This window comes from Rhinolophus sinicus, linkage group LG01 (assembly GCF_036562045.2).
Source record: "Rhinolophus sinicus isolate RSC01 linkage group LG01, ASM3656204v1, whole genome shotgun sequence".
In the NCBI taxonomy this organism is placed as follows: domain Eukaryota; kingdom Metazoa; phylum Chordata; class Mammalia; order Chiroptera; family Rhinolophidae; genus Rhinolophus; species Rhinolophus sinicus.
In genome coordinates, this window is record NC_133751.1 from 63,977,297 (window position 1) to 64,003,912 (window position 26,616).

The 26,616-nt window shown below is 37.0% G+C and overlaps 1 protein-coding gene across 6 annotated transcripts in view; it reads left to right on the forward strand.

Annotated features, from left to right (window-relative positions):
- The window catches only part of IGSF11 (immunoglobulin superfamily member 11), a 119,867-nt gene that overhangs the window by 88,122 nt on the left and 5,129 nt on the right, over positions 1-26,616 (forward strand). For 5 of the 6 annotated variants that reach the window (XM_074331563.1, XM_019716775.2, XM_074331562.1 and 2 more), the window contains 4 exons: positions 8,803-8,966; positions 10,397-10,604; positions 13,294-13,449; positions 25,772-25,894. In XM_074331563.1, coding sequence (XP_074187664.1) covers positions 8,803-8,966; positions 10,397-10,604; positions 13,294-13,449; positions 25,772-25,894 — 651 coding nt within the window. The remainder of the gene's footprint in view (positions 1-8,802; positions 8,967-10,396; positions 10,605-13,293; positions 13,450-25,771; positions 25,895-26,616) is intronic. The other variant, XM_074331564.1, reaches the window with a different exon arrangement.

Sequence of the window (26,616 nt, forward strand, 5' to 3'; positions counted from 1 at the left end):
TATCATGGAAATAATAATACTAAAGTACCGTGGAACATGTATAAGTGTTCAATGCTTCAGCCGGAAGATAAGGATATATAATTTTATGGTAGCCTGCCTTTGTTTACCAGTAATAAAATATACTGTTTAATGTGGCATAAAATAAAGTAGAGATTTGCTGTGATCCTACAAATTGATTAATGTAGATTACCAATGCATAATAAAGCCATCTACATTGATCAACTTAACCAGATATTTACTCATCATTTAGTTTAGTACTGTTGATGGCCAAAATATAATTTAATGTCAGTTAACACATTCTTTTTAATTAAGATGGCAATTTAAAACACACACACACACACACACACACACACACGTGTATATATGAAGAAGAATTATAAAGACAGATTGTTTCATCTAACTAAAATTTGGTTAAAGTATGAAAAAAGTTATTTGTTTTTAAAGTCACTATGATATTAGAGACTTGTGCTATGCCATAGTTTCCTGCAGAAAACAAGGAGTATAGCATAGAGTTTTTATGTTTTGAAATTTATTTTGGTCTGATGGAACTACAAAATTGAATTTGAAAAAGTTAAATGAATTTTATACTATATTTTTACATGTAAAAACAGCACTTAGGAAATCGTATGGGAATCATGTAAGCCAGTAGCATTTTGGGACTGCTGATATTACCATTTGGGGTGAAAGGACAACGTAGGTCTCCCAAAGATCCTTTTGATGCTTTACTGACTTCCCAGAGGGAAGTGTTCTGACGGTTCTGAAACATGAGCACACGCTCCACAGGCATCAACAAACATTCTATTTGAAGTCTCAGTTGGATTCCTTGGGCCAGGCCTCATGCTGAACTTCAGGTGTTCTGGCTCTGACAGACTTGTAAGGAGGGTTTTGTGTCCTCTGAGTCTAGCAGGTCACTCACTTTGAAAGGTCTTTTGTCTGTTCTCTTAGCCATGTAGTGTGGATGATCCCTCTTAAGATTTTAAAGGATTTTTTGCTGCCAGCTTATTTTCCTCTAACTGTATCCCTTGGTCTGAGAAAACATGAATTTCTTTCTGCTTTAACTCTTGGGAAGTAGAGGCCTAAAGAAAGAGTATAAACAACTGTTATTTATGATTTCAGCTACTCAGAGGAAATTGGGACATGTGCTTTTTATGTCTTATTTAATTGCTAAGAGTCATTCAGAATTCATGAGTTGACTTAATTTTTCTTGGGTGAAGGTAAGGAAATATTCAAGTGTGCAAAATGCTGCCAATTTAGCTCTTAAATTATGCATTCTACATGTAAATATTGCAAATTGTAAGATATTTTGAATGAATTTTTAATCCAATATTTTGCATTAAAGTTTAAATTCCTGCCTAGAATTTCAAACATGGAAATGCACTCTAAAAGGAAACAGGATTTTGAGTTGTTTTTTTAGTAAGCCAAAAAAAAAAAAGGATTAAGTATTTAAAATGTGAAAAACACCCGCTTCTTTCCTTCTTAGTCTTTCTAAGAAATTTTTAATTATACTCAGTTGAATCAGTATATTAAATAGGAATCCTGAGACACAATCACAGCGCAACTTTATTTTGTCTTCCGCATCTCTTTAAATTTATTCAAAAGCCAGTTCTTTCCGTAGATGTAAACTTAAGCAGGTTATACAACTTTTCTGATCACTCTGAATTGAAAAATAAAGCAAAACATATGGTATTTATGTTTCTCCGTCTGACTTATTTCACTTAGCATAATGTTCTCTAGGTCCGTCCATATCGTTGCAAATGGTAAGATTTCATTCTTCTTTATGGCCGAGTAATACTCCATTGTATAAATGTACCACAGTTTCTTAATCCAGCTGTCTACCGATGGGTATTTCGGTTGTTTCCATGTCTTGGCTATTGTAAATAGTGCTGCAATAAACATAGGGGTATATTTTTTCAAATTCGCGTTTTGGATTTCTCTGGATAGATACCTAAAAGTGGAATTACTAGGTTATAAGGCAGTTCCATTTCCAGTTTTTTGAGATACCTTCATACTGATTTCCATAGTGGCTGCACCAGTTTGCAATCCCACCAACAGTGCACGAGGGTTCCCTTTTCTCCACATCCTCACCAGCACTTGTATATATAGTCACAGGATGTGGAGTACAGCATAGGGAATAGAGTCAATGGAATTGTAGCAGCTATATATGATGTCAGAGGGGCAATAGATTGGGGGAGTGGGGTTATCACTTTGTGAGGGGTGTAAATGTCTATTACATTGCTTTGTACGCCTGAAACTAATAAAAATAAATAAATAAAAATAAATAAAGCAAAACCAGAAAATCTTAATTTATACACAGAAATATATGTGTAGTTCTCAGTGTGCCAGTGCTCCACCCTCTCGGAACGCAGAGGCCTACCTGCCGCTTCCTGCCTGTAGAAGTCTCCTTAGACACAGCCCTCTTGGACAGCATCTGAGATGACCTTGCACCAGCTCTTACGTGTGTTCACACCTGATCCATTGGTAACATTCAGATGCCCTTTGCCATGACACATTCAGGGAATGTAGGCTGGAAATGGAACTACCTTATGACCCAGCAATTCCACTCTTAGGTATCTATCCAGAGAAATCCAAAACGCTAATTCGAAAAAAAATATGTACCCCTATGTTTATTGCAGCACTATTGCAGCTTTGCTGGGTGGGAATGGCATGGGACTTAGAGCACACCACAGCTCTAATAAAAAATTCTCTCCATAAAGTCTCTTTACAGATGTTCACTCCTGACCCATTCTCTGTGTAGTTCTAAAAGTTATATAGCTGGTGTTCAGCCATCTTCTTTGTGCAAATCCATCAGGATAGTCTACCTTAAAACTCACTTTGGTATCTGATATTTTAATATCTGATACCTTTAGGGTGTTGGATGACTTTCAGAATGCTGTTCCATAGAGAATGCTGACAGCTTAAAGAGCCTAACAACCTTTTTTATAAAAAAGTTAAATGTTTCTATCCACATGAGACTGAGTAGAACAGATATATGAGTATTTACAAAAAAATTGAGTTTTTATTGCTCAGTGTCAGTTCTGTTGGTACAGAAGTAGCACTTCATCCTAATCATAATACAAGCAATGATATAATTAGTTTTCTGAGATATGGTCTGTGGAAATTTGGTGTGGTAGAAAACGTACTGTATTGGAAGTCAGAAGATGCAGTTCCCAATCTTAAGACCTTTCATAAGTCTGTCTGTTTGGACCCTAGTATTTTCATGTGGAAACTGAATTAGATCAATTCAGCAATATGTATTCATTGAGTTCTTACTGTGTGCTTACAGCAATGAAGTTCTTAATATACCTTACGGTGTACTGGTGAAGATACTTTAAATAATCACATTAATGACAGTATGATTACAAGTTTGGATAGTGTTCAGAATGAAAGGAACAGTGCTTTATGAGATCCTGAAGTAGGCGGAGGGTCAGGAAAAAGGCTCTTCTGTGAGAAGGTAAGACTTGAGCTAATATGAAGGATGAGTGGGAGATTACCAGGTAAAGGCATTGGGTACGGAACAGAGCAAATCAGACAGACGACAGGCAAAGGCTCTGACTGAAGAAGTCAAGAGAAATATAGTTCATAAAACGGATCAGATTTGATCATGGATTGGGTTTTGGAGATGATGAGAAAGATTTCTCAGTTTCTGACATGTCCAACCAGGTGGGTGGTTGAGCCTCTCACTAGCATAAGGAACATTAGAAAGGAGCCGGATATACAGTGGAGGCAGGCGTGGAGGGCAAGATCAAGAGGTTGATCTTGGACAAGTTGACTTGAGTTGTCTTTGAGATAGCTACATGGAGATGTCTAGGAAGCATTTGAATATAAGAGGAGAGGTTTGGGTTAGAGAGAGAAATGTGGAAGCCATTGTCATGTATGAAAGAATCGAAGCCATGGTAGTAGATGAGAATCTGTAGGGAGAGAGTTTAGCATAAAAGAAGGCAGCCATGTAGAGAATGGTGAAATAGCAAAAGAAACTGAGAAGTATCCAGTGATACAGAAAGAAAGCTAGAGTAAATTATATCACTGCAGCTAGGGGAAAAATGTGTTTCAAGAAGGAGGGGGAATGGACATCACTGTTAGATGCTCCTGAGAGTCAAGGAAGGACCACAAGAGTCATGAAGGCATCAGGAGGTCTCTGGGAAATCTAGGGAGAACTATTTTTTAAGAAGTGCGTTGAAGACTGAATGGCAGAAGAGTCTCTATGGAGAGAGCGAGGATAGGCAGCTCTTTCAAAAAGATTAAAGATGATGCATCAGAAAAGGGCAGTCCCTGGAGGAGACTGGGGTAAAGTGGGGGGGGGGGGGATTTTTTTTAAGTGGAAATACTTGAGGATATTTAAATGCTATCAGGAAGGCTCCAGTGCAATAGGAGAGGTTGACGCTTCAAGAGAGGGAACGTCTATGATAAGATTACTAAAGAGGCCATGAGGATGGATTGCAAATTATGCTCAGACAAGGGGTTGACTTTAGATGAGCTGCTCTAATCTAACAGGAGAGAAGAAGACAATGAGGCTGATCAAAGCTGAGTTATTGGTTTGGAAGCAGGAAGTTGTGGAAGTTTCCATCTGATGGCTTTACATAAAAGTCCATACTAGTTTTAAATTTGGGGATTGTATGCTATATGAGGAGCCATCAAAAAATACGGTGAATGTTTTAATAAAAATTTATTATAGTAAAAGATACATTGCCATTAATAATTCCCCTCAAAATACTTTCTCTCACTTCAAACACACTTATATCATCATTCCTGCCACTTTCTGAAGCAGTTCTAGAAATCCTCTTTCGTGTCTTTAGTTATGCTGTCATGGCTGCCTCGATATCCGGAACTGATTCAAAATGTTTCCCATTCATGGTCATTTTGACTTTGGGGAACAGCCAGAAGTCACACGGTGCCAGATCCGGTGAATTGGTGGATGAGGACACACTAATGTTTTTATTTGACAGAAATTACCATATACCAGAAGCGATGTGTGACGTGGAGTGTTGTCATGATGGAGGATGAAGTAAAGACACTCATGGAAAAGGACTTCCCGAACTGCTTCAGAAAGTGGCAAGAACGATGGGATAAGTGTTTTCGAAGTGAGGGGGATTATTTTGAGGGGATTAATGGGAATGTGTCTTTTACTGTAATACTCTTTTTTATTTAAACATTCACCGTATCTTTTGATCACACTTCATCGTCGTGATAATAATGACGACATCTATGGACTGATTTCTATGTGTTAGTTATATGTGGTATAGTGTATGTTCTCTACAAATATACTGCCTGGGATTTGAATTCAAGCCTTACTACTTCCTATGTGACCTTGAGCTGGTTTTTGTCCTCTCTGGGCCTCAGTTTCTTCTTTAAAGTGGGAATAAATACCTCGTAGGATTAAATGAGTGTGTATGTATGAGTATGTATATGTTTATAAATAGTATTTAGTGTAGACTTGCTATTTGGTCAGTGTGCCCTAAATATTAACTAGCAGTAGCTGTAGTGGTAGTTGTCGTCGTCCGCCATCAACATCCGGTACTGCCACGTCCCTTTGGATGACGTGATGGCAGTATTCAGCCCTATGGTGCAGATGAGGCAACAGAATCAGAGATTATGTGATTTATTTGGGGCCAGATTTCAAACTAGATCTGTCCAGCTTCAAACCCACACTTTTCTAAGTTCTGAAAGCAGCTTGTCTACAATACTTGTATTTCTTCCGTAGCTCTCTTGGTACTTGAGATTTCAAGTTAACATTACGTAAAGATGTGAAGTAAATGAAGTTGGTCTTTCATAGCTTCTACCACCCCAGAACCTTGCTCTCTGCTGGCAGACCTGCTTTATTTCCCCAGCTCCCACCTCTACCCTGCAATCTACTCTCCCTTGACTGAAATCCTACCATATTTTGGTACTTTTCCCCAATCTACATACTTCTCTTTCATTCTTAGTTTATATTCACATTTGTTTTTTCTTTTTACAATTTGTATCAAAGATTGTGTGAGTTCAGCTGGAAATGAGTGCATTGAGGGTGAAGGTATACATTATCCTGGGTGGATTAAGGGCGTGTGTTCCCTTCACTTCTTCCTTGAAGTATTATTATCTGAAGAATGAAGTGATGGAGGTTCTGTCACCAGTTTGGCTTCCACACTTGTTCCTAAAAACATCTCCAGTGGCATTTATCATAATCATTTTAACACATATACTCCCTTAACCCACTCCTACCTGATGAGGCAGCTTGTTCTGTTATTCATGGCCTGTTGAATGATCACAGAACCTCCCCTTTCTGCCTCTTAATGCCGGTGGTTCTTTCAACTTTCCTTTTTAAAACTTAGAGATTTTCCCTAATGTTATTTAACTTAGAGACTTTCCCTGATGTTATTAAGTGCTTTGTAGTCTACCACCAATGGCTTATTTTATGAAACAGTTTATCCTTCAAATTTACTGAGAACATCATCAGACTACATGTGAAGAACGTGAAGTTCTATAAAAGAAAGTGCTATGTGTGTTTGTTTATTTTCTAAACTAATTGTAAGCATAACCATATGTTATCGTGTTACTTCTTTGGGAGAATTGAGATAATATCATTTCAAAATAAAACAGTGTGAGATACTCCCTTGGACTTTTTCATGATTAGAATAGCTTCTTTGTTGGATCTCCCTGACCATTTTAATCTCCAGTTAGTCTCATTCTGTGCAGTAGTCCCAGGGGGGTGGGGCAGATATTCTTTTCAGAAGAGATAACAGTTGATTTTGTTTTGGCATCCCAGGAGTTGGCTCTGGTAAGTCACTGTTTACTTTTTTTGAATTCTAACAGCATTATTGAGGTATAATTTACATTCCATAAAATTCGCCCTTTAAAAGTATACAACTCAATTGTATTTAGTAAATTTATACAGTTGTACAACCATCTAAACAATCCAGTTCTAAAAGTTTTCCATCGCCCTAGAAAGTTCCATTGAACCTATTTGCATCAATCCTACTCCCTCCTCCCTAGTCCCAGGCAGCCAGGGATGTGCTTGCTGTCTCTACAGAGTTGCCTTTTCTGGACATTCCATATAAGTGGAATGACATAATATGTAGTCTTTTGCATCTGGCCTTTTTCACTTAGCAGAATGGTTTTGAGAGGCTCATACATGTTGTAACACGTGTCAGTAACTTGTTGCTTTTTATTTCTGAATAGCATTTCCTTGTATGGATATTCTTGCATTTTGTTTATCCATTCGGGGGTATGATATGAATAATGCTACTGTGAACATTCATGGACAAATCTGTGTGTGGATGTATTTTGGGTTTATTTGGGTAGATTCTTAGAAATGGAATTGCCAGGTTGCATGGTAAATTTATGTCAAACTGTTGAAACTGAAACTGTTTTCCAAAGTGGCTGTACCATTTTACATTCCCAGCAGCCGTGAATGAGGATTCCAGGTTTTCTACATCCCTGTCAGCACGTAGTTTTGTCTTGGTTATAGCCATTACAGTGGATGTGTAATGTGTCTTACTGTGGTTTTAATATGCAGTGTCCTAATGAGTAATAATGTTGAGCATATTTTACCCATTTTAACGTTTGTCTTTTTATTATTGAGTTGTAAAAATTCTTTGTGTATTCTGTATACAAGTCCTTTATCAGATGTATGACAAATATTTTTCCCAGTCTGTACCTTGACTTTTATTTTCTTGATTAAATCTTTTGAAGCATAAAGGTTTTCAAAATTTTAATGAAGTCCTATTTGTTTGCTTTCTTTTGATTTATGGGTCTGGTGACATATCTGAGATCTCTTTGACTAACCCAAGGTCATACATATTTTCCGCTATGTTTATTTCTAGAAATTTTATAGTTTTAGCTCTTACATTTAGGTCTATGATACATTTTGAGTTAATTTTTGTGTGTGCTATGAGGTAAGGGTCTGAGTTTTTTTTTTTTTTTTGTATATTACTATTGAATTGTTCTAGCACCATTTGTTGAAAAGAGTATTCTTTTCCCTATTTAATTGTCTTGTACCTTCGTTGAATAGCATTTGACGAAAAATATAAGGGTTTAATTTCAGAACTCTCAGTGCTGTGCCATTTATCTGATTGTCTAGCCTTATGCTAGTACCACACTGTCTTTATTACTATATCTCTATAGCAAATTTTGAAATGGGATAGTATGAATTCTCCAGATTTGTTCTTCTTTTTCAATATTGTTTTGGTTATTCTTGCCCTTTCCCTTTTCTTGTATTTTAGAATTAGTTTGTCAATATCAACAAAAAGCCTGCTGGGATTTTGATTGGGATGCCTTGAATCTATGGATCAACTTGGGGAGAATTAGCATCTTATCAATACTGGATCTTCCAATCCATGAACATTGCATATCTCTCCATTTATTTGGTTTTATTTGATTTATTTCATCAGTATTCTATAGTTTTCAGGCTCTAGATCCTGCACATATTTTGTTAGACTTATATATAAGTATTTAACTTTGCAGTGTGCCATTGTAAGGATGCTTTCAGAAGAATTCAGCTTATTTCTCATCCCTCATCACCATTTCAGGTTTTACTCAAACCCTTTCTGTTCAATTCTGCCATGCTGTGTTTGAATCTGGCCAAATACCAGACAGTGTCTTATAAAATAGAATAACTAGCCTCTAATATTTTTCACTTGTAGTTCCTAAGAGGTAAATGGATGCACAATTTTTGTTATTTTGACTTAGTGACTGTCAGTAGTTGTTTAGTAAGACTGTCGTGTCAGTCTGTTTACATTATCGCTAATGTAAAACACACAAACCTTTTCTGGAGGGATTTGGGCTCTCAGAGAAGGGAGAGCACATGATCTCCTGTTCGTTCTTCTGTAGGTGTTGCAGCTTCCCTGGAAGTCTCAGAGAGCCCTGGGAGTATCCAAGTGGCCCGCGGTCACACAGCAATCCTGCCCTGCACTTTCACTACCAGCGCTGCCCTCATTAACCTCAATGTCATTTGGATGGTCATTCCTCTCTCCAATGCCAACCAACCTGAACAGGTATTTCTTTTCCATCCGGGGCTACCTCTAAACATTCATCTTTTCAGAAGAGGGTAGGAAAGCATCCTGAGTACGCATTTGATTTCTAGAATAAGGTGGCACTTTCAGTGTACCTATGCTGTTTTAAATCCTACTCCTACATTATTAGTCACTCAACTATCAGAAGAGGTTATCCTCTTTTTCAAAAGTTTGTTTGTTTGTTTTTTTAACAGATGTCAAGGGGATTCGTTTGAGAATTTTATGTAGGGACCTGGAATTTCATTTAAAAAAAAAAAAATCACTGACAGGAAATACGAAGACAGAAAAAGCAAAATATATTTTGAAAGGAAAGAACTGGCACTAACATAGGCATATGGAGAGAGGACTTTTTAAAGATAGTGATGGTGTTAAGGAAGTAACATTGCATAGCAGTACTTGAATTATTTGGCTAATTTCACAAATATTTTATAATAAACAAAGCCAGGCATACTGGAGCCTCAAATAAATTAGGGTTCATTAAAATACAAGTTACTACCTAATCAGGTACATCAATTACAGATAAAAGACCCATAATATGTGATACCCACTTCAGAAAATAATGCTCAGAAAATTAATGAATTGTGATCATGAGTATACCTTCGTTCCCAAAGTTAACTTTTTTTCTTTCATAAAGATTTTCTGCTTCAGTACACTTATTACTACTGAAAAATATTTGCTAAGCTAAATTTTCTGATATGAAATTCAAGTAGATATATTTAATAGAAACTTCTTGCATTTCTGAAGACTATGGAAGTTTTATAATTGGACTAAGCCTTTGAGATCATTTGGTTCAACTTATCATTTTAGGAGTCAATGATTGAGTCAAAGAGGCAAAGAAAGACTTGACCACAGTTACCTAAACATTTACAGGTAGAGCTGTCATAGAACCAAGCCCTCACTCTCAGCCCAAAGGGCTTTTTGCAACACCATTCTGAGTCCTCTCCCATGAATAGTTAACTTTGATAATAGAAATTGACATAAGAACAGCAATCATGGGCTTATAACTCTTCTTCCCTTTTATGACATTCACTAATATTCAGTCTTTAACTGTGTTCTATCATTTTGTGTCCTATTAAGCATGAGAATAACTGTTTCTTAACTTTGATTTTGGAATTAATTTTTTGAACTGGTAAAAATATTTTTGGCTGATAGAAGGGTAGCATAAAGACATTTTTTTATATTCATATGAGTTAGGTAAGGAAACAATGTTCTTTTAATTTGGTATGTAAGAATTCAGAAGCCCTACATACCTATGGACAGGTGCCATAGTAAAAACTTGGTGACAACTCTAAGATTAGAAAAAAAATTTTCTAATGTTTGGTGCAGTCTACTGACTGTCTACTAGATAGTTATTGTTATGTGTCTAGAAGGAGATGCAGTGGCCAATTTATTTACTTTGCTTTCTTTTGCAGGTCATTCTGTATCAGGGTGGACAGACGTTTGATGGTGCCCCCCGGTTCCATGGTAGGGTAGGATTTATAGGCACCATGCCAGCCACCAATGTCTCCATCTTCATTAATAACACTCAGCTCTCAGATACAGGCACCTACCAGTGTTTGGTTAACAACCTTCCAGATAGAGGGGGCAGGAACATTGGGGTCACTGGTCTCACTGTTTTAGGTGAGTGACAGGAACTATTTCGGGCACTTTGGCTGTACTTAGGAATCTACTCTTAAGCGCATTTCCTTCTGCCTGTTCTTTCACAATCTCAGTCTGCTTGTGTCCTTTTCCTGTCCTTGCTCCTCTCAGACCCATCTCAACTCTGCTTCTCTATGCTTCTTACAATAGTCTTCCCCACCCCTACTCCATGTCAGGTGGCTCTCTAAAGCTTACTTCCTAAATGATTTTTTCTGAAGGTGATGTAAAGTACTATCAAAAGTGGCCTCTCACTTGCCTTGAACTTCTGCAGGATAGGACTTACTGTTGAGAGCAAATTAAATCAAGAATTGTTCATTATGAGTACGAAGCAGAAGTTGCAGCACATGTGAGACTAAATTAACTACTGCTTCATGACTATGTCACAGAGTAGACTCACTCCAGTTCTCGGCTTACTTGTCTTGTCCTGGCATAATTTAATAATACCTTCTTTTACTCTTAAAAGTTTCCTTGTTTTGAATGATAAATTATATGATCAATTTGGTCTTAACACCAAGACCAAATAGATTTATGGTCTTTTCCAAGACAATGAACAACAATAAAATGTAGATTAAAATTTAGGTCTCTTTCCTTAAATCAGTACCATTCCATTATACCAGCAAATGAGACTATCGAATAATTAAGTCCATTCTAATCATGTTTTATTTCTCAGTTCTGCTGCTTCTGAAATAGAACACTTGTGGTAGAAGTAGCTAAATTCAGTTCATTTGGGGAGAACGAGGAAGTACTTAGAAAAGCTGATGCTTTTATTATCCTCCATCTTACTCAGTCTCAGAATCTTCCCCCATGTTTCCTGGCAGGTTCTGCTCCTTTTCCCTTCCATTGTTGAGTCACTGGAGGACAATAGTGTTGCCATTTTCTTTCTTTGGGGGAGGATATGCTATAGATGTGGTGCCTTGTTCTTCCAGTCTTAACAAAATAAGAAAACTAAGGACCAGGTTGGAAATTTCTATCCTAGAAATATGAGTTACTCTAATATATTAAAATTGTATTGACTTTACAGTACTCTGAGAACTGGATACAGAGTACTGTTGGAATTTAATCTTATTCTGATGCTGCCTGTAAGTTAGGTAACTATCTTCCCACATTATCCAAGTTTATTTTTTCATTTTTTATAGGAAGAAATAAAAAGCCTTTAATTTATCTTAGAGTTAATGCTACCGACTTCAAAGAATTATTTTGGGTTTCCCCTCATAGCATCACAGTGGCAACATCAAAGCCAGTAAATTGAAGAGATTGGTCATAGCAGTTAGGATTTTCTGAGATGTTTAACTCTTCCTACCTATATCCTCTCATTGTTCTCTCTTCCCCCACCCACTTTCTTTCCTGATTCCTCTACATTCTTCGTTCATTTTCCATTCATTCATTTTTGCAAGGTTGAACACATTTATTGAAAAGCCACTAGCATTGCAAATACGTCATCATTTGTATTTCATCTCTACTGCCCACGTTCCCCAGTATGAGATTCCAAGCTATGGGCTTAGTTTATATTTTTATTTACTTACTTTTTTTTTTTTTAACTATAAACCACCACCTTTAGTGTGTTTGTGTGTATTTTTTTTTTTTTTTGGTAATTTTTGTTTCACATTCCTTGTGTCCTTATTTGTCTTAATGATTATAAAATGTCCACTGCATTAGTATCCAGTAGTAGATATACTTAACCCTTACTCTAATTTCCCCCCATAAAGCAGAATTTGGTGTAATGTGGGTCTGTCTGGGTTTTGTTTGTAAAGTAACAAACAACCTTTTAAAGGTGATCTTAGCCAGAATAGCTGGCAGGGTAAGTGGTTGTTTGCTCTTCCTTGAAATATCTTCTCTACATGTGGCTTCTTTCACTAATGAAAAAAAAAAAGAATTAATTGTGGTAAAACACACATAACATAAATTTAGCATCTTAACCAATTCTTAAGTGTACAGTTTAGTGGTGTTGGGTACGTTCACATTGTTGTACAACCAATTTCCAGAACTCTTCATCTTGCAAAACTGAAACTGCACCCATTAAACAACAGTTCCCTCTCCTCCCAGCTACTGGAAACCACTGCTCTACTTTCTGTTTCTATGAATTTGACCACTCTAGGAACCTCATATAAGTGGAATCACACATTCTTTGTCTTTTTATGACTGGCTTATTTCACTTAGCATAACGTCCTCAAGTTTCATTCATGTTGTAGCGTGTGTCAGAATTTCCTTGTCAAGGTGGAATAATACTCCATCATATATACATAACACATTTTGTTCATCCATTCATCAATCTGTGGACACTTGGGTTGTTGCCACCTTTCAGCAGTTGTGAATAATGCTGCTGTATTTAGTAATGTTTTTAAAGGCAGTGTGTGGTGCAGAGGATTTTAAGAATTATTCTTCAGAGGAAGCAGAGTGGAACCAAGACCCCAAGATACCTTGAAAATAGAAGTTGAGGTGTAGCCCCTTTAACTCTTTTGCTCCCTGCCAACTGACATTGTAAGCCCTGCACTTATGCGCAGGCCCTGTGACTAGTACATAACTATCCACTGGCTTCATTCATGAGGTAGTCTTCTGGTATGTATTCCAAACACAGTGTTATCTGGGGTTCCAGTGTGCTGAATGTTGAGGTCTCCTCCATCACCATTTGGCTCATAGTAAATGCATCCTTTATTGCTTACTCTTCTTATAGTGCCTCCTTCTGCCCCACACTGCCAAATCCAAGGAACCCAGGATATCGGCAGCGATGTCATCCTGCTCTGTAGCTCAGAGGAAGGCATTCCTCGACCAACTTACCTTTGGGAGAAGTTAGATAATACCCTCAAACTACCTCCAACAGCCACTCAGGGTATGTATGGTGTCACTTTACCCATTTAATTAGTTATGGAAAATTATGATTCTAAGACTCACAATGTAATTTAATAGAATTTGAAAAATGACACACTGTATTTGTAACTGCTGGAAAGGATGTCTGGATCATTTTGTGTTTTCAGTTTTAAAGAGAATAAACCATTTTCTTTTATCTTCTTATTGCTTCCTTTATGAAATGTATCTTATCCAGTGGTAACTATACATGGAAGTGCTGTTCCATTTTAGTGAAGATTTAAAATAGCTTAATGGTAGCTATTTTTATATTAACTGTATAATAATCCTTGACGTTTATAACTAAAACTCCACTTCCTACTTGAGACACAACTGCCTATTTTGATATGAGAAACGTCAGCATGGTCATGAGAAGGTTAATCATCCTGTTTTCAGCCTCAAGTCTAATTAGAGGAGGAAGATGGGGAAGAGAACAGGAAAAGGCCCCAAATCATGGGAGATCCAGGAGTTGATCACACCAGACAGGTAAACATGGAGGAGGCATGTCTTATCATTGATGGTTTTCTACATGTAGATCCAGCTATTTAAATTTGATATTAAAGAGAACACCCTTGAAAAATTGGGGGAAATGTATGAAGTAAAATGAGAGGAAATTATATAATTATATACAAAATCTACTTCAAGAAAATAAAATTTAGCAGTCTCGAGTGTTGCATCATCTCTAATACACATAAGGTTCCTTGTAGCATTCTGAGGGCAGATTTACAAATCTTAACTTAAAGAGTTGGCAGTTAATGGAGAGGTCTAAAGCAACTTTAGTTATGCCTGGTAAGTTTGAATCATATTGATGGTTTATGCCTGTCGTGGAAAAGGAAAGTCCTAAATTGTATGGTAAAGTTTGACATATTAAAGAACCAAGATCACCAACCTCTTACAGAGCTTGTAAGTTTTCTTTAAGAATCCCACCAGAAGTATTAATGGACCTCCCATCACCTTTTAATTAACTTAGCCCAAATTTCGTTATTTTAAAAAGCTTCTTGCAGCATAACTTTTGGGTTATTCTAATACTGATTTCTGCAATACTGTTGTTCACTACTGATTGCTCATTGCTACATGTTTCGGCCAAACTGTGGGCTAAATAGTATTTTTTGTGGACTAATTTGTTAATCTCACTATTGTAAGTGACATGTTTAAAATAGATTCAATTATTTATTTTATAACATTTTGAAATATCGGGAATTACAAACATTTAAAAGTGATTGTAAGTTGTGAAATATCTATAGAAAGAGCTTTCCATAACCTTATTTCTGAGTAAATATACATCTGTCAAATTTCTCAGTATCTTCTTTGCAACTTGAATATTCTTTGGCACTTTTAGGTATAAAAGTGAACTTGAATGCAAAGATGAAAATGTTTGTCTTTTATAATTCAAACTGGATCAGTTATTAGAATTACTTTAGATAACTTCATCTATTAATGTACATTAAATGAGTCTGATTTTTTATTTAAATTTTCCTCTTGATGGCTACACTAATAAAGATCTCAAAAATAGCACTTAATCCCAAAATAACTTAGAATTTTTCCAGAAGATTTACTTTACTAATATGTTTGCAATTGCTTAATATAAACTCAGGATGTGTTCTCTGAGAAAAGAATATTTGATACCGGTGGGGAGGGAGCAACCCAGATATCTGATTAGTGACAGGGACACAATACTTGGGGATTAGCACTGTCCTTGTGTATAGGGGCTAGCTTGAAGGAACTTCTTCTGGCCCAATCTGAGACAATTTGAACATTAAAACAAATGCATACTCCATTGCATAAAATGATAGCGCCTGAATCTCTACTTATGTACATAAATAAATTGGGAGGGGGAAAAGCATTTTCTTATAGTAGAATGCCTATTAATGTATGTAGAAGGAATAATGGAGTTAGGAAAATCACTGATGTCAAAATAGTGGACAAAAGTTTGATAAGGAACAAGATATGTACATAGTTCCAAAATATGTCCCCACAAATTACTGATTAATTACAGTTGGCCCTTGAACAACAAGGGTTTGAATTGCATGGGTCCACTTATATGCAGATTTTTTTCTATAAACACTGTAAATGTATTTTCTCTTCCTTATGAGTTTCTAAATAACACTTTCTTTTCTCTAGTTTACTTTATTTTAAGAATACAATATATAATACATATACAAAATGTATGCTAATTGTTTATATTATTGGTAAGGCTTCTGGTCAACAGTAGGCTATTAGTAGTTCAGTCTTTGGGGAGTCAAAAATTATATGAGGGTTCCGCCTGTGTGGAGGGTCAGCGCTCTTAACTCCTGCATCGTTGGAGGGTCAACTGTAACTGTATAGTAGAGAAACCTGGTGGATACCACTTTAGCCAGGTGATCAAAATGAACATTACCAATGTCGTGACAAACTGGTATCCTGTGCCTCCTAATACTATTCCTGTCAAAAACACATAACCTGAATCCAATCATGAGGAAACATCAGGCAAATAAAGGGGAAGACAAAACTGTTCCAGACTGAAAAGACTAAGGAGTTAAAACAAGTAAATGCAATGCAGAATCGTGGATTGGAATCTGGACAGAGGAAGATATAGCTAAAAATGACATTATTGGGACACTTGATGAAATCTGCGTGTAAACTGTGGGGTAGATAATAGCATTGTAGCAATGTTCAATTTCTTGACTTTGATCCTTGTGGTGTGATTATGTGAAGATTGTCTTTGTTCTTAGGAAATACTGCGTACTTAGTGGTTAAGAGGCACAATGTCTTCACCCCACTCTTAAATGGTTCCGAAAAATATATGTTTAGTGAGAATGTGATACACCTAATCGGGCAAAAACAGTTGTCAAATCTGAATAGATGCTATATAATATATAACAGTTCCTTGTAGTATTCTTGCAACTTTTCTGTAAGTTTAAAATTATGTCAAAATAAAAGTTACCAAAAAGTTGTCTTCATATAATTCATATGTGGATATTCAAGAGCTGAGTAAATTTAGAACCAGTGTCCTGTGAGGTATACTTCCATTTTCATACAGAGGAATACTAAAGTTGATTTAGTATTATCCTTTTGATATATAATACTTTTGAATTCTAAGATAAGTGGAAACCATATTTAAGGTTATTATTTGAAGCAAAATATAGCACTTGGGTCTGTGCTTTTAAGGCCTGTATAACTGGCCCAGGTTCCACTAAGTGGAAGCATAATGCATGAAACAGTTCATCAGCCTCTACATCAGGGATTCTCAACAGGGGACAGTTTCATTTGGCAATGTCTGGAGACATTTTTCATTGTCATAGCGGGGAGGAGGGTGCTACTAGCAGCTAGTGGGTGGTGCTGAGGAATGCTGCTAAACATTCTTTAATGCACAGGACAGCATCCATAATGAAGAATTATCCAGACCAAAATGTCAGTAAGTGAATTACATTAGTAGATTTTTCAAACATTAAAACATCCTTGCATTTCTGCAATAAAGTCTGATTGTGATTATTTTTAAATAAATCGCTCCATTCAGTATGGTAATATTTTAATAGAATTTTTGCATCTGTGATCATAAGTGGGAATGGCCTATAATTTTTCTGTCTTCTATTGTTCTTGGTTCATTTTTAGTATCACATTATACAGTGGCCTCAAAATGAGTCAGGCAGATTTTCCTCTTTTTCTATTTTCTGAAATAGTGTAAGAGAGATTATCTGATTATTTTGTAGAATTTGCTTTGCTGTTAATATTTTTTTGGTAGATTTTTGACTACTGATTCAGTTTCTCTAACGGTGTAAGTTTATTTAGATTTCCTGTATCTGTTTTTCTGGAAAGTGTCTGTTTTTGTCTAAGTTTATACATATTGGCATCAAGTTCTTCGAACTATTCTTTATATGAAAACAGAGGAGTGTATTTCAGAGTGCAGGTTCTGGAGTTAGAGGCTGTGGTTGGAATCCTGGCTCCAGGAATCACTGACTGTGTGACTCTGTGCCTTAGTTTTCTTATATGTAAAATGAAGACAATAATAGTAGCTGCCTCACAGTGTGGAATAAATATTAAATGAAAACACATGGAAAATATTTAGAACATCTGGCATGTATAAGCACTTAATAAATATTAGCATTTATACTATCATTAGTATTATTCTCTTGTAAATTTTAAAGCACTGTATTTATGTTCCCCCTTTTCATTCCTACTTCTGTTTGTGCTTTCTTATTTATTTATTTATTATTTATTCATTCATTTATTCATTTTATCTGGCTGAATGAAGGCTTTGATTTTATCTTCTTGTATACTTGTATTAATTTTTATTCTTCATTTATTCGTTCATCAAATATGTGTTGGGCCCTACTATTTTCCAGACAGTGTTCTAGGTGCTGGAGATACATCAGTGAGCAGAACAGAAATCCTTCCCTGTGTAGAGCTTATGTGCTAGTGGATGGAGATTGAACATAATCAGCAAATTGTAGAGGTTGTCACAAAGTGATGAGTTCTATGGGGAAAAGATAGATCAGGGTAAAATGGATTCGTTGGGGCATGAAGAGATGCAGTTTTGAGAAAGTTGCTGAGGGTAAGCCCCACTGAGAGAATGATATTCTAGAAATGATTTAAAGATAATGAAGGAGTGAGCCATGTGAATATGGAGCTGGAGAGCATTCTAGGCAGTGGGAACAGCCATATGAAAGCCCCGAGGCACGAGTGTGCCTGGTGTTTGTGATGAGCAACAAAGATGCCAGTGTGTCTGGAGTGGAGTGAGCAAGGCAGGGAATAGTAAGAGCCATTATGTCAGTGATAGGTACTAGGATAGATATATACGGATGGATGGATGGATGGATAGATGATAGATAATTGAATTGTATTATTCAAATATTCTCTGTCTTTACCAATATTTTATCTGTTTCAGCTATTATTTTATGAGAAAAGTGTTTAAAAATCAGACAGTAGTATTGTGGATTTGTTGATTTGTTCTTGCAGTTATACCAATACTGTATATACTGTCTTGAGCCCATGTCATTAGCTGCTTACAGGGTGTTATATCTCACTGATTCTCTATGTTTAATATGCATTTTTGCCTTATTTTAACTGTTATTAAAATCCCTATTATGGCTTTCTTTGGTTAATTCTTTCTGGTATGTGTCTAGTTTATGGTTCATATACTTTCAGTTTCCATGCTTTATGCTTGAGATATATCTCCTATAAACATTGTATGTCGGGATTTAGTTTGTTGTTCAGTCTGCAACCTGAGAGCCTTTGTCCTTTGATGATTAAATCCATTTATATTAATGGTGATTATGGATATATTTAGATGAATTTCTAATTTTTTATGTTTTCTATTTACCCTCCCTGATACCTTCTGATTATTTCTTTATAAATTACGCATTTTTTCCTTCATGGTTCTTAAGAAATCTTTTGTTGTCCTCATCCTTTCATAATTTAATAATACAGTGGAGTGAGATGGTTAACTCTCCTGCTTGCTTGAGAACTCTGTGCAGAACTTTGTATGGAGGTCATAAATGGAGCAGGAGAGTGTCTTAAATATTGCTGTAGCCCAGCACGCTCATGTTACAAAGGGGAAGACTGATGCCTAGAGAGGACAGGTACCAGGTTTGCCCAAAGTCTGCTAATGGAAAGCACTCCCATTCCTCTGCAGTGCCTGGCAGCCTCAGGGGTCTCGATTGTCCTTCTGGAACTTTCTATGCCTTTTCCCTTCCCAGTAAGAGTGTTTCTCTCAGGGAGTAAAAAAGTTGTCACCCACTTAAGTTGCTGAATAAATAGGCGCTTATTTTCTCTTAATCAAGATGTTATTCTGACTGAAGACAAGTTTTTCCCCTTTCTTTTTGCCCTCTAACGGAAAGAAGCAAGACCCATGCAATGTACGTCCTCTTATTTAAAAAATTACTACCAGCGATGATCACAACTATACTCATTAGCTTATATATTTATTCATTCTTTAAATATATGTGTGTGTATATACACAACTTATTCTGTACAACACTCAGGATAGAGTGTTGAAGAGTGTAGAGAAACATAAATGTGCAGAGACATATCTCCGTTCTAGAGCTCACTGTCTAATGGAGGAGACAGATATAACAAGATAATTATAGTACTACATGCTTCATGCTATAAAAATGTGTATAATGCTATAAAATTAAAAATAGAGAAGTTTTAATTTTCCCTGAAGAGTCTAGGAAGAAGTTTATATGGAAAGAGATTCCTGAGCAGAAAAGTATCTTAATGAATGAGCAGAAATTTAAAGGGAGTATTATCAATCGAGGGAACCATGCATGCAAAATCTTGCAAGTGTAAAAGTTTAACATTCCAAAGTGAAAAAATCTGTCAAGATGACATTGAGATTCGTGGAGGTTTGGCCAGAAAGGAGGTTGGCAGGTTCAGGTCCACATTGTAAAAAACATTATATAACAAGAAAGGAGTTTGGATGTTAACTTTGAGACTATGGATATTCACTGGCCTTTATAAAGCAAGAGAAGATATCCAGATGTGCATTTTAGAAACAGCCTTAGCAATCAGGGTGAGAAATTGGCAGTCAGGTCACCGATGGTGGGCTTTGATAATAGCTCCATTGAAGAAGGAAGAGGGCCTGAAGTAAGGCCCTACTGATGGGGATGGAGAAAGGACAGGGGACAGGGTGGAATTCAAGAGAGATTGAAAACGAAAATCAACAAGACATGGGGCTTGGTTAGATGTTGGGACTCAGAGAAACATCAAAGTTAACTTCGATTTCTGTCTTAGGCCATTGACTGAACAATAACTATTAACTCAGAGAAGAAATAACTTAGAGGTTTGCTTAAGGAAGATAGTGAGTTAGTGGTCCTTTGGGACGTCTAGATGGGGACTGAAATAATTGGAACAGGTAACATCTCTTGAGTACTAAGTGCCATTCTCCTTTGAGAATTAAAGCTTAACAATCAACATAGAGATATATGATTCGAAAGAATCCATTCATGTCAAGTGAAAAACAAGAGCACTCACAGTCGACATTTCTGGGAATCCGGACAGAAGTATGTAAGAAACAAGCAGTCATGATCTGATCTAATCAGTTAGTCTTGCTTGTAGCTGTTACCATGTGCAGTGGTTTATACTATGCTTATATACTATGTTTACATACATAGCATACATAGTATATTTTATACAAATGCCATGAGTGGTATTCCAGGAAATAACAAGTTGTGGAAGCAAAATAAGTTCTTAGCTTGGCAATTTTGATGTGTGATTCTGTGTAATGTTGTTAATACCAGGGGATCCAAATATTACATTATTCAGATATTACCCAGTAATATTAATGGGTGTTTTCCAGTGTTTAAACATTTGCTATAGACTTCAGTTCTTTTAAAAGCAGAAATGCAAAGAGAAGAAGATGGGAATGTTGCCGTGGAATATACTGACATAAGTCAGGAATGGATGTGAAATCTGAATTGGCAAAAGCAATATGTATTTCTGCAAAACCAGAATCAGGGCAAATAGACAAAATATTTTCATTAAATAAAGGAAATGAGCTTTTATTAAGCAGCATGTATCCTAACATCTGCCTTGAAGGTGCTTTGGACATTCCCTCAATGGGTACAGGTTCTCTCCCTGTCTTCTCCATCTATGTCTTCATTCAGTCAAAACCAACACAAAAATAAAATTTTCTACATCTGGAAAATTTGGCATGAAACAAAGATCAGTACTGTTAGATAGCGTACTTAATGCAGTATACTGTTTAAAAAATTTCTTTTAGAATGACAGTTTAAATAGTAAACATTTGTGATACTGTCTTTGAATTTTTAAATAGATTTTAATTTGGCATTTTTTGGTTTTTATTCCCTTTTTTTTTTACTATGTTTTTAGTATCAAATGTTTATATTAGATTGAGATTAGTTTTTACTTATGGAAATACACAATTTTGACATATTGGTTCAAATAACAATAATTCATGCATTCATTATTTTTGCTACAGAATACTTCTGAAACATTTATGTAAGAAATTATTTATTATTATGGTCACTCATTATTTAAAAATACGTAAATCATATAAAATGTAGAATAATGTATGATACAGGAATTCCTGTCTCTCAGCTTCAAATCTTGAGTATTAATATCTATAGGGATTTTGGGACACATTCAATATTTTCCCAATTTCTTGACTGATGTTCTTATCATTAAATATATATACATTTCCCAAGCAATGCCAGGAAGAAATGTCCGCAGGGAAGCATTACCAGGCAGCTTGTTACATGCATTGTCTAATTTAGTTCTCATAATGACCTGTGATGTGGAGGCACGTTGATAGCTCCATGTCACACACGAGGAAACTAAAAATATAAGTGAAGGAGAGGTAACACATTCAAGAGTACATAGTAGGTAAGTGGTGGGGCAGATTGCAGCCCAGCCTGTCTAAGTCTAGAAAAAATCTACAAGTGGTTCGGGAACCTAAGAGGGAGGCTGGAGGTAGAAATGTGCCCATACTTACTTCTTGTCAGTTCTAACGGGTATCTTAGTCCACGTGCATAGCTTGTGTGGGCCATGGTGTTGCTGCAGGTGAAAACAGAGTGGAGTGTGATGCCATTTGTGCTTTCAAATATAGTTCCACACGGTCGGACTTTCCCTATTCTCTAAAAGAAGGACGATCAGAAGAACATTTATTTTCTAACTTCATTTCAGCAAATTACTTCTGTGCCAGAGCAGGCCAAGTGAAGCAACAGATTGAGAAAATAGCCCATCTTGTGCTTGTGTCTAGAAACAGTCTGGTGCTTGCTGAAGAGGTGCTCTTGTGGCTCCGTTCTGCCTCGACTACACAAGCAGTCCTGTCCTGCTTCTGGCGAATCCTCTTACCTATGTGTCCGTCTCATTCCCTGATGACGTTCTGAGTTAGCTTAGGCATGGTGTGTCTCATACTTTCTAACATCAGTCGGCTGGTGGTGTTTGTGTCTGTAGAGACAAAGGGAAGAACAGTGACTTCATCTTTTAAAAATAACTTCTTAAAGCAAGAATTATAAAGTTTGCCTTTTTCTACGTGCCAGAATGCTGCTTATATCAGCCATTTAAAATTTCCCAAATTATCTTTGTGGAAATGTTAACAGAAGTACTGTTTTTGTGTGAGCTGATCAAATTTCTACAATTTCAGGGCTTAGGAAAACAACACAGTGTGGGGGGCTTATAGGGTTAGTTGCCCAGAGTATGGTTTTCTTGCCTGATGACATGGTCCTGTATTTAAGATGGAGTTAGGCAGACGGCTTAGTTTAATACTAACAGCATTGGAACACTGGATGGTTAGGAAATATCCTATAGATGCACTCTATAGAATATCATGCTTTTAAATGTGTGGTGATTAGTAGCTTTTGACATGGACAGACATGATTGTATAGATTGCTGCTACTTGTGTACTGTGTGATCTTGGACAAATTGCATAGCTTCTCTGAGAATATAAAACCTAAGATTCTGAAGATTAAATGAGACATGTAAAGCTCTTAGTACAGTGCCTGTGATACACAATTGACACTAAAGAGAAGGTAACCCCTTTATCTATTGAGCACCTTTCTGTATGCTACGTAATTTCTGAGGATGGTGATGCAATGAGCAAGACAAATTCAACCCCTAAATGAGACAAGTAGGCAAGCAGTCACAATAAATGGGCTAAGTGCCAGCACTAGAGAATATAGGTGGGGAGCACAGAGGAGGGGCATTTGGTGAGGGTCTGGGAAATCAGATAGAACACAGAGGAGGAGAAAACAGTTTCCCTCTAGGCTGGCCCAAGTATCTGAGTGAATTCACTGAAAGCTCCTACATATTGGCAGCCCTCAGAGTTTGTTTCCCTTTTTCTTCCTATGCTTATGTTTTTTTTTTAATTTTCCAATTACAGTTGATATACAATATTATATTAATTTCAGGTGTACAACATAATGATTAGACATTTATATAACTTGCAAGTTCATAACCTCAGTAAGTGTGGTGCCCACTGGTTCGTTTGTCTTTAAGGAAAAGGAAGAGCACACAAGTGCCATCAAGTATATAGACCTGGGTGTGTGCAGTACAGTCCAAATGTCCAAATTCATCAAGCATCATGTTCTGGATAAGTAAGTTATCCATATAATATGGGTTTGACCCTTTAAATGCTCCCATTGAAAAACAAAAATAAATGAAAAGCAAATAACAAATCTCCGTTTCCTGGCCTATATACTCGGTATTAAAGTGAATTCCAGTGTGTGACGATTCAGAGTCGTTAACAGTACCCACTGCATTGTGTTAGAAAGGCAGAGAGCAAGCCCGGAGTCTGGAGCGCTTTCAGAGTTTGCTCCTCATGAGATTGCCCCTCCTGTGTGCTCCCCACACCCTGTATTCTCTAGTGCGGGCGTTTAGCTCATTTATTGTGATTGCTTGCCTAGATTTCTCATTAGCATAAGGGATTCGGTTTGTCTTGTTCGTGGTGTGTTGCCGTCCTCAGAAATCACCCAGCACACAGAAAGGTGCTCAATAAATACTGATTTGTTAGGTGTGTGAATGAACAAATGCATGCGTGCTGTGGTCAGGTCTGCTTTTGCTGCCTGCTCCGCTTCTCTGCTCTGCCTTTGACCTAGATAGACATGGAGGTTGCCAGCAAAAACAAGATAATTAACTCTTAGTTCCCTGTAAAAATGAGCCAGCCCAGGGTGACAGTGGCTCCACGTGCTGCTGTAGGGAATATGTGGATTTTGTGCCAGAAATGTGCCCTTAGCAGCCACTTCCACTTCCTCCTAGACTTCCAGCTGTTGTTTTGAGTGGGCTGAGATGACTAAATGCATTACATTGTGCCTAAGGGAGGCAGAGAAGCCTAGAGCTTAGATGTCAGACAGCCCTCCATCCAATTCCAATTCCTAGTGACTAGCTGTGTAATCTTCTTAGTCATCTAAAGCCTCAGTCTCCTTATGTGTTCAATGGGATTAATAATAATAATGCCTCATGGAGGCATTGTAAAGACTGAGATAATACATATAAAAGCTTAGCCGATGTTTGGCACATAGGAATATCTGTTAACTTTAATTTTTATTACTGAAAGTCATTTACATTTTATTTATAAGGAGTAAAACTATGCTAATGTTGATACATTACTAAAATGTGAACTCCTGAAACATTTCTTGGTCATATCACGTGGTGGCCTTGAAACTGCACTGCTCAGATCTCCTGCTCTGGGGAACGTAACTGACTGACCCAGGACTGCTTCCTCCAGGATACACTTGTGTTTCACGTCCAGGCCAGGCTTCTCCTGGACAGCTCCCAGCCAGCGACTGGGCACAGTGGGGCTACTCATGCAGGCCTGTTCCTGCAAGGGGTGGGACTCCCTTGACAGGTGACTTTGACTCTAGGACTCCCCATCAACCTAGTGGAAACTTCCGTAACACTGTGCTGCAGTCTGAGACACTCCCTCCCCCACACCCCTTCTTTCTTCCCTCTCTCCTGCACAGGGGCCTGCACAGACTGCGTTTCAGTCTGAGTCTCTCCCTGCCTTCTCCAGCTCCCTCTCCATTTCCTTTACTGGAAGACCCTCTGATAAATGTCTCTCTTGTCTTGGCATCTGCTTCTTGGAGGATCTGGACTTAAACAGTTACAACAGTTGTTGAAAGGAGTAACAATCTACACCTTTGAGTACAGAATAGATTTTTTTATTCCATAAATATTTATTGAATGTCTGCCACATCTTAAGTGTAATGCTGTGCCCTAGTGACAGACTGATGGACAATCCTCATTATTTGGTACCTGTGTTTGAAGACTGGCCCCCTGTGTTAGTTATCTTCTTCTACATAACTAATTATACCCAAACTTAGCTTAAAACACTGACCATTTATTATCTCATAGTTTCTGTGGGTCAGGAATTCAGGAACATCTTAGCTGGATGGTTCTTTTTTTTTTAAATGATTGTTGAGAAAGTGGATATTTTTCCCACCAAGTATGAAGTGATCATTACTGTAATGAGTTTAACTTCATTTTTTTAAATTATTGCATTTCTTCCAAATTAAAATTTGGTGTTACTGATTGTAAATTCTCTAAGATAGGCATTAGCCACTGTTTCCTCAGGGAAGGCTACTCACGTGTGCATCCTTACGGTGATTTGCAGATTAAGTTGTAAGGTTGTCTTTATTTTCAGGACAATCCTCTATAGCTCCAGGACTTTAATATGATATTGTGATTCGAGTCTTTAAAATTCATGAACAAAAACAACAACAACAAAAAACAAACAAAAATATCTCTGCAAAGAAAGCTATTAATACCTCTTTATTGTTTATCTATTTTTTATGGCCTTCTGCTGATTTCTTTGGTTTTCTTATTTTTTTTTCTTTCTCTAAATCCTAACTTGATTATTCTTTTTCTGACAGACCAGGTCCAAGGAACAGTCACCATCCGGAATATCAGCGCTCTGTCTTCTGGTTTGTACCAGTGCGTGGCTTCTAATGCCATTGGTACCAGCACCTGTCTTTTGGATCTCCAGGTTATTTCACGTAAGTATATAAAATTCTGATGTCCACTCTGAGTTTGAAACACCAAGATCTTTGCTAAACTGGAGAATGAAGAGTTCTGCTTACTTTTTCTTTTAGATTGCTTGAAGATTAAATAGAATTTCTTTTGGTTTTAATCATTATTGAAGATATTTTGTAAGTGTGTTATGTATACTTTTCAGCCTCAGCAATATGGCATCTTCTTTATGACAAAGTATCTTTCTCCTTAGGGTCATTAGAATCAAATCAATTATGATTGTATAGTGCTATAGACATTATAAAATTTGCAATGACCTATGGCCATGGCCAGGGCAAGACCTTCTTGTATTTTCTCCAAATCCCTAATATGAGTATCTGCTTAATTGTTGGGTGCCCTGATCATAAATAAGCAGTGTAGAACTTTTCTATTTATTTGAGAATTCCGAGTTATCTGAATTCTAGTTGCAAAAGGAGTGATCTGGCTGGGATGAGGTGATAAGTTAGCCTGCTGGTTGCTGGGTTCATTAGGGGGAGATCAGGTAAGTTAGACAGGTACCATCTTTTTCCTGCTCTGTGCTGGGTGTGGTTCTCCTGAAGCTGTGAATCGGGTAACTGTTCATTCACTAAATAAATGTGAGTCAACTCTGTGTTAGTCTTAGTCACTGGGGATACAGAAAGTTAAGGGAAATTTAATTTTATATGGGTGCCATACTTTAGGCAATTTTGTGCATTTTAAGATTCTGTAG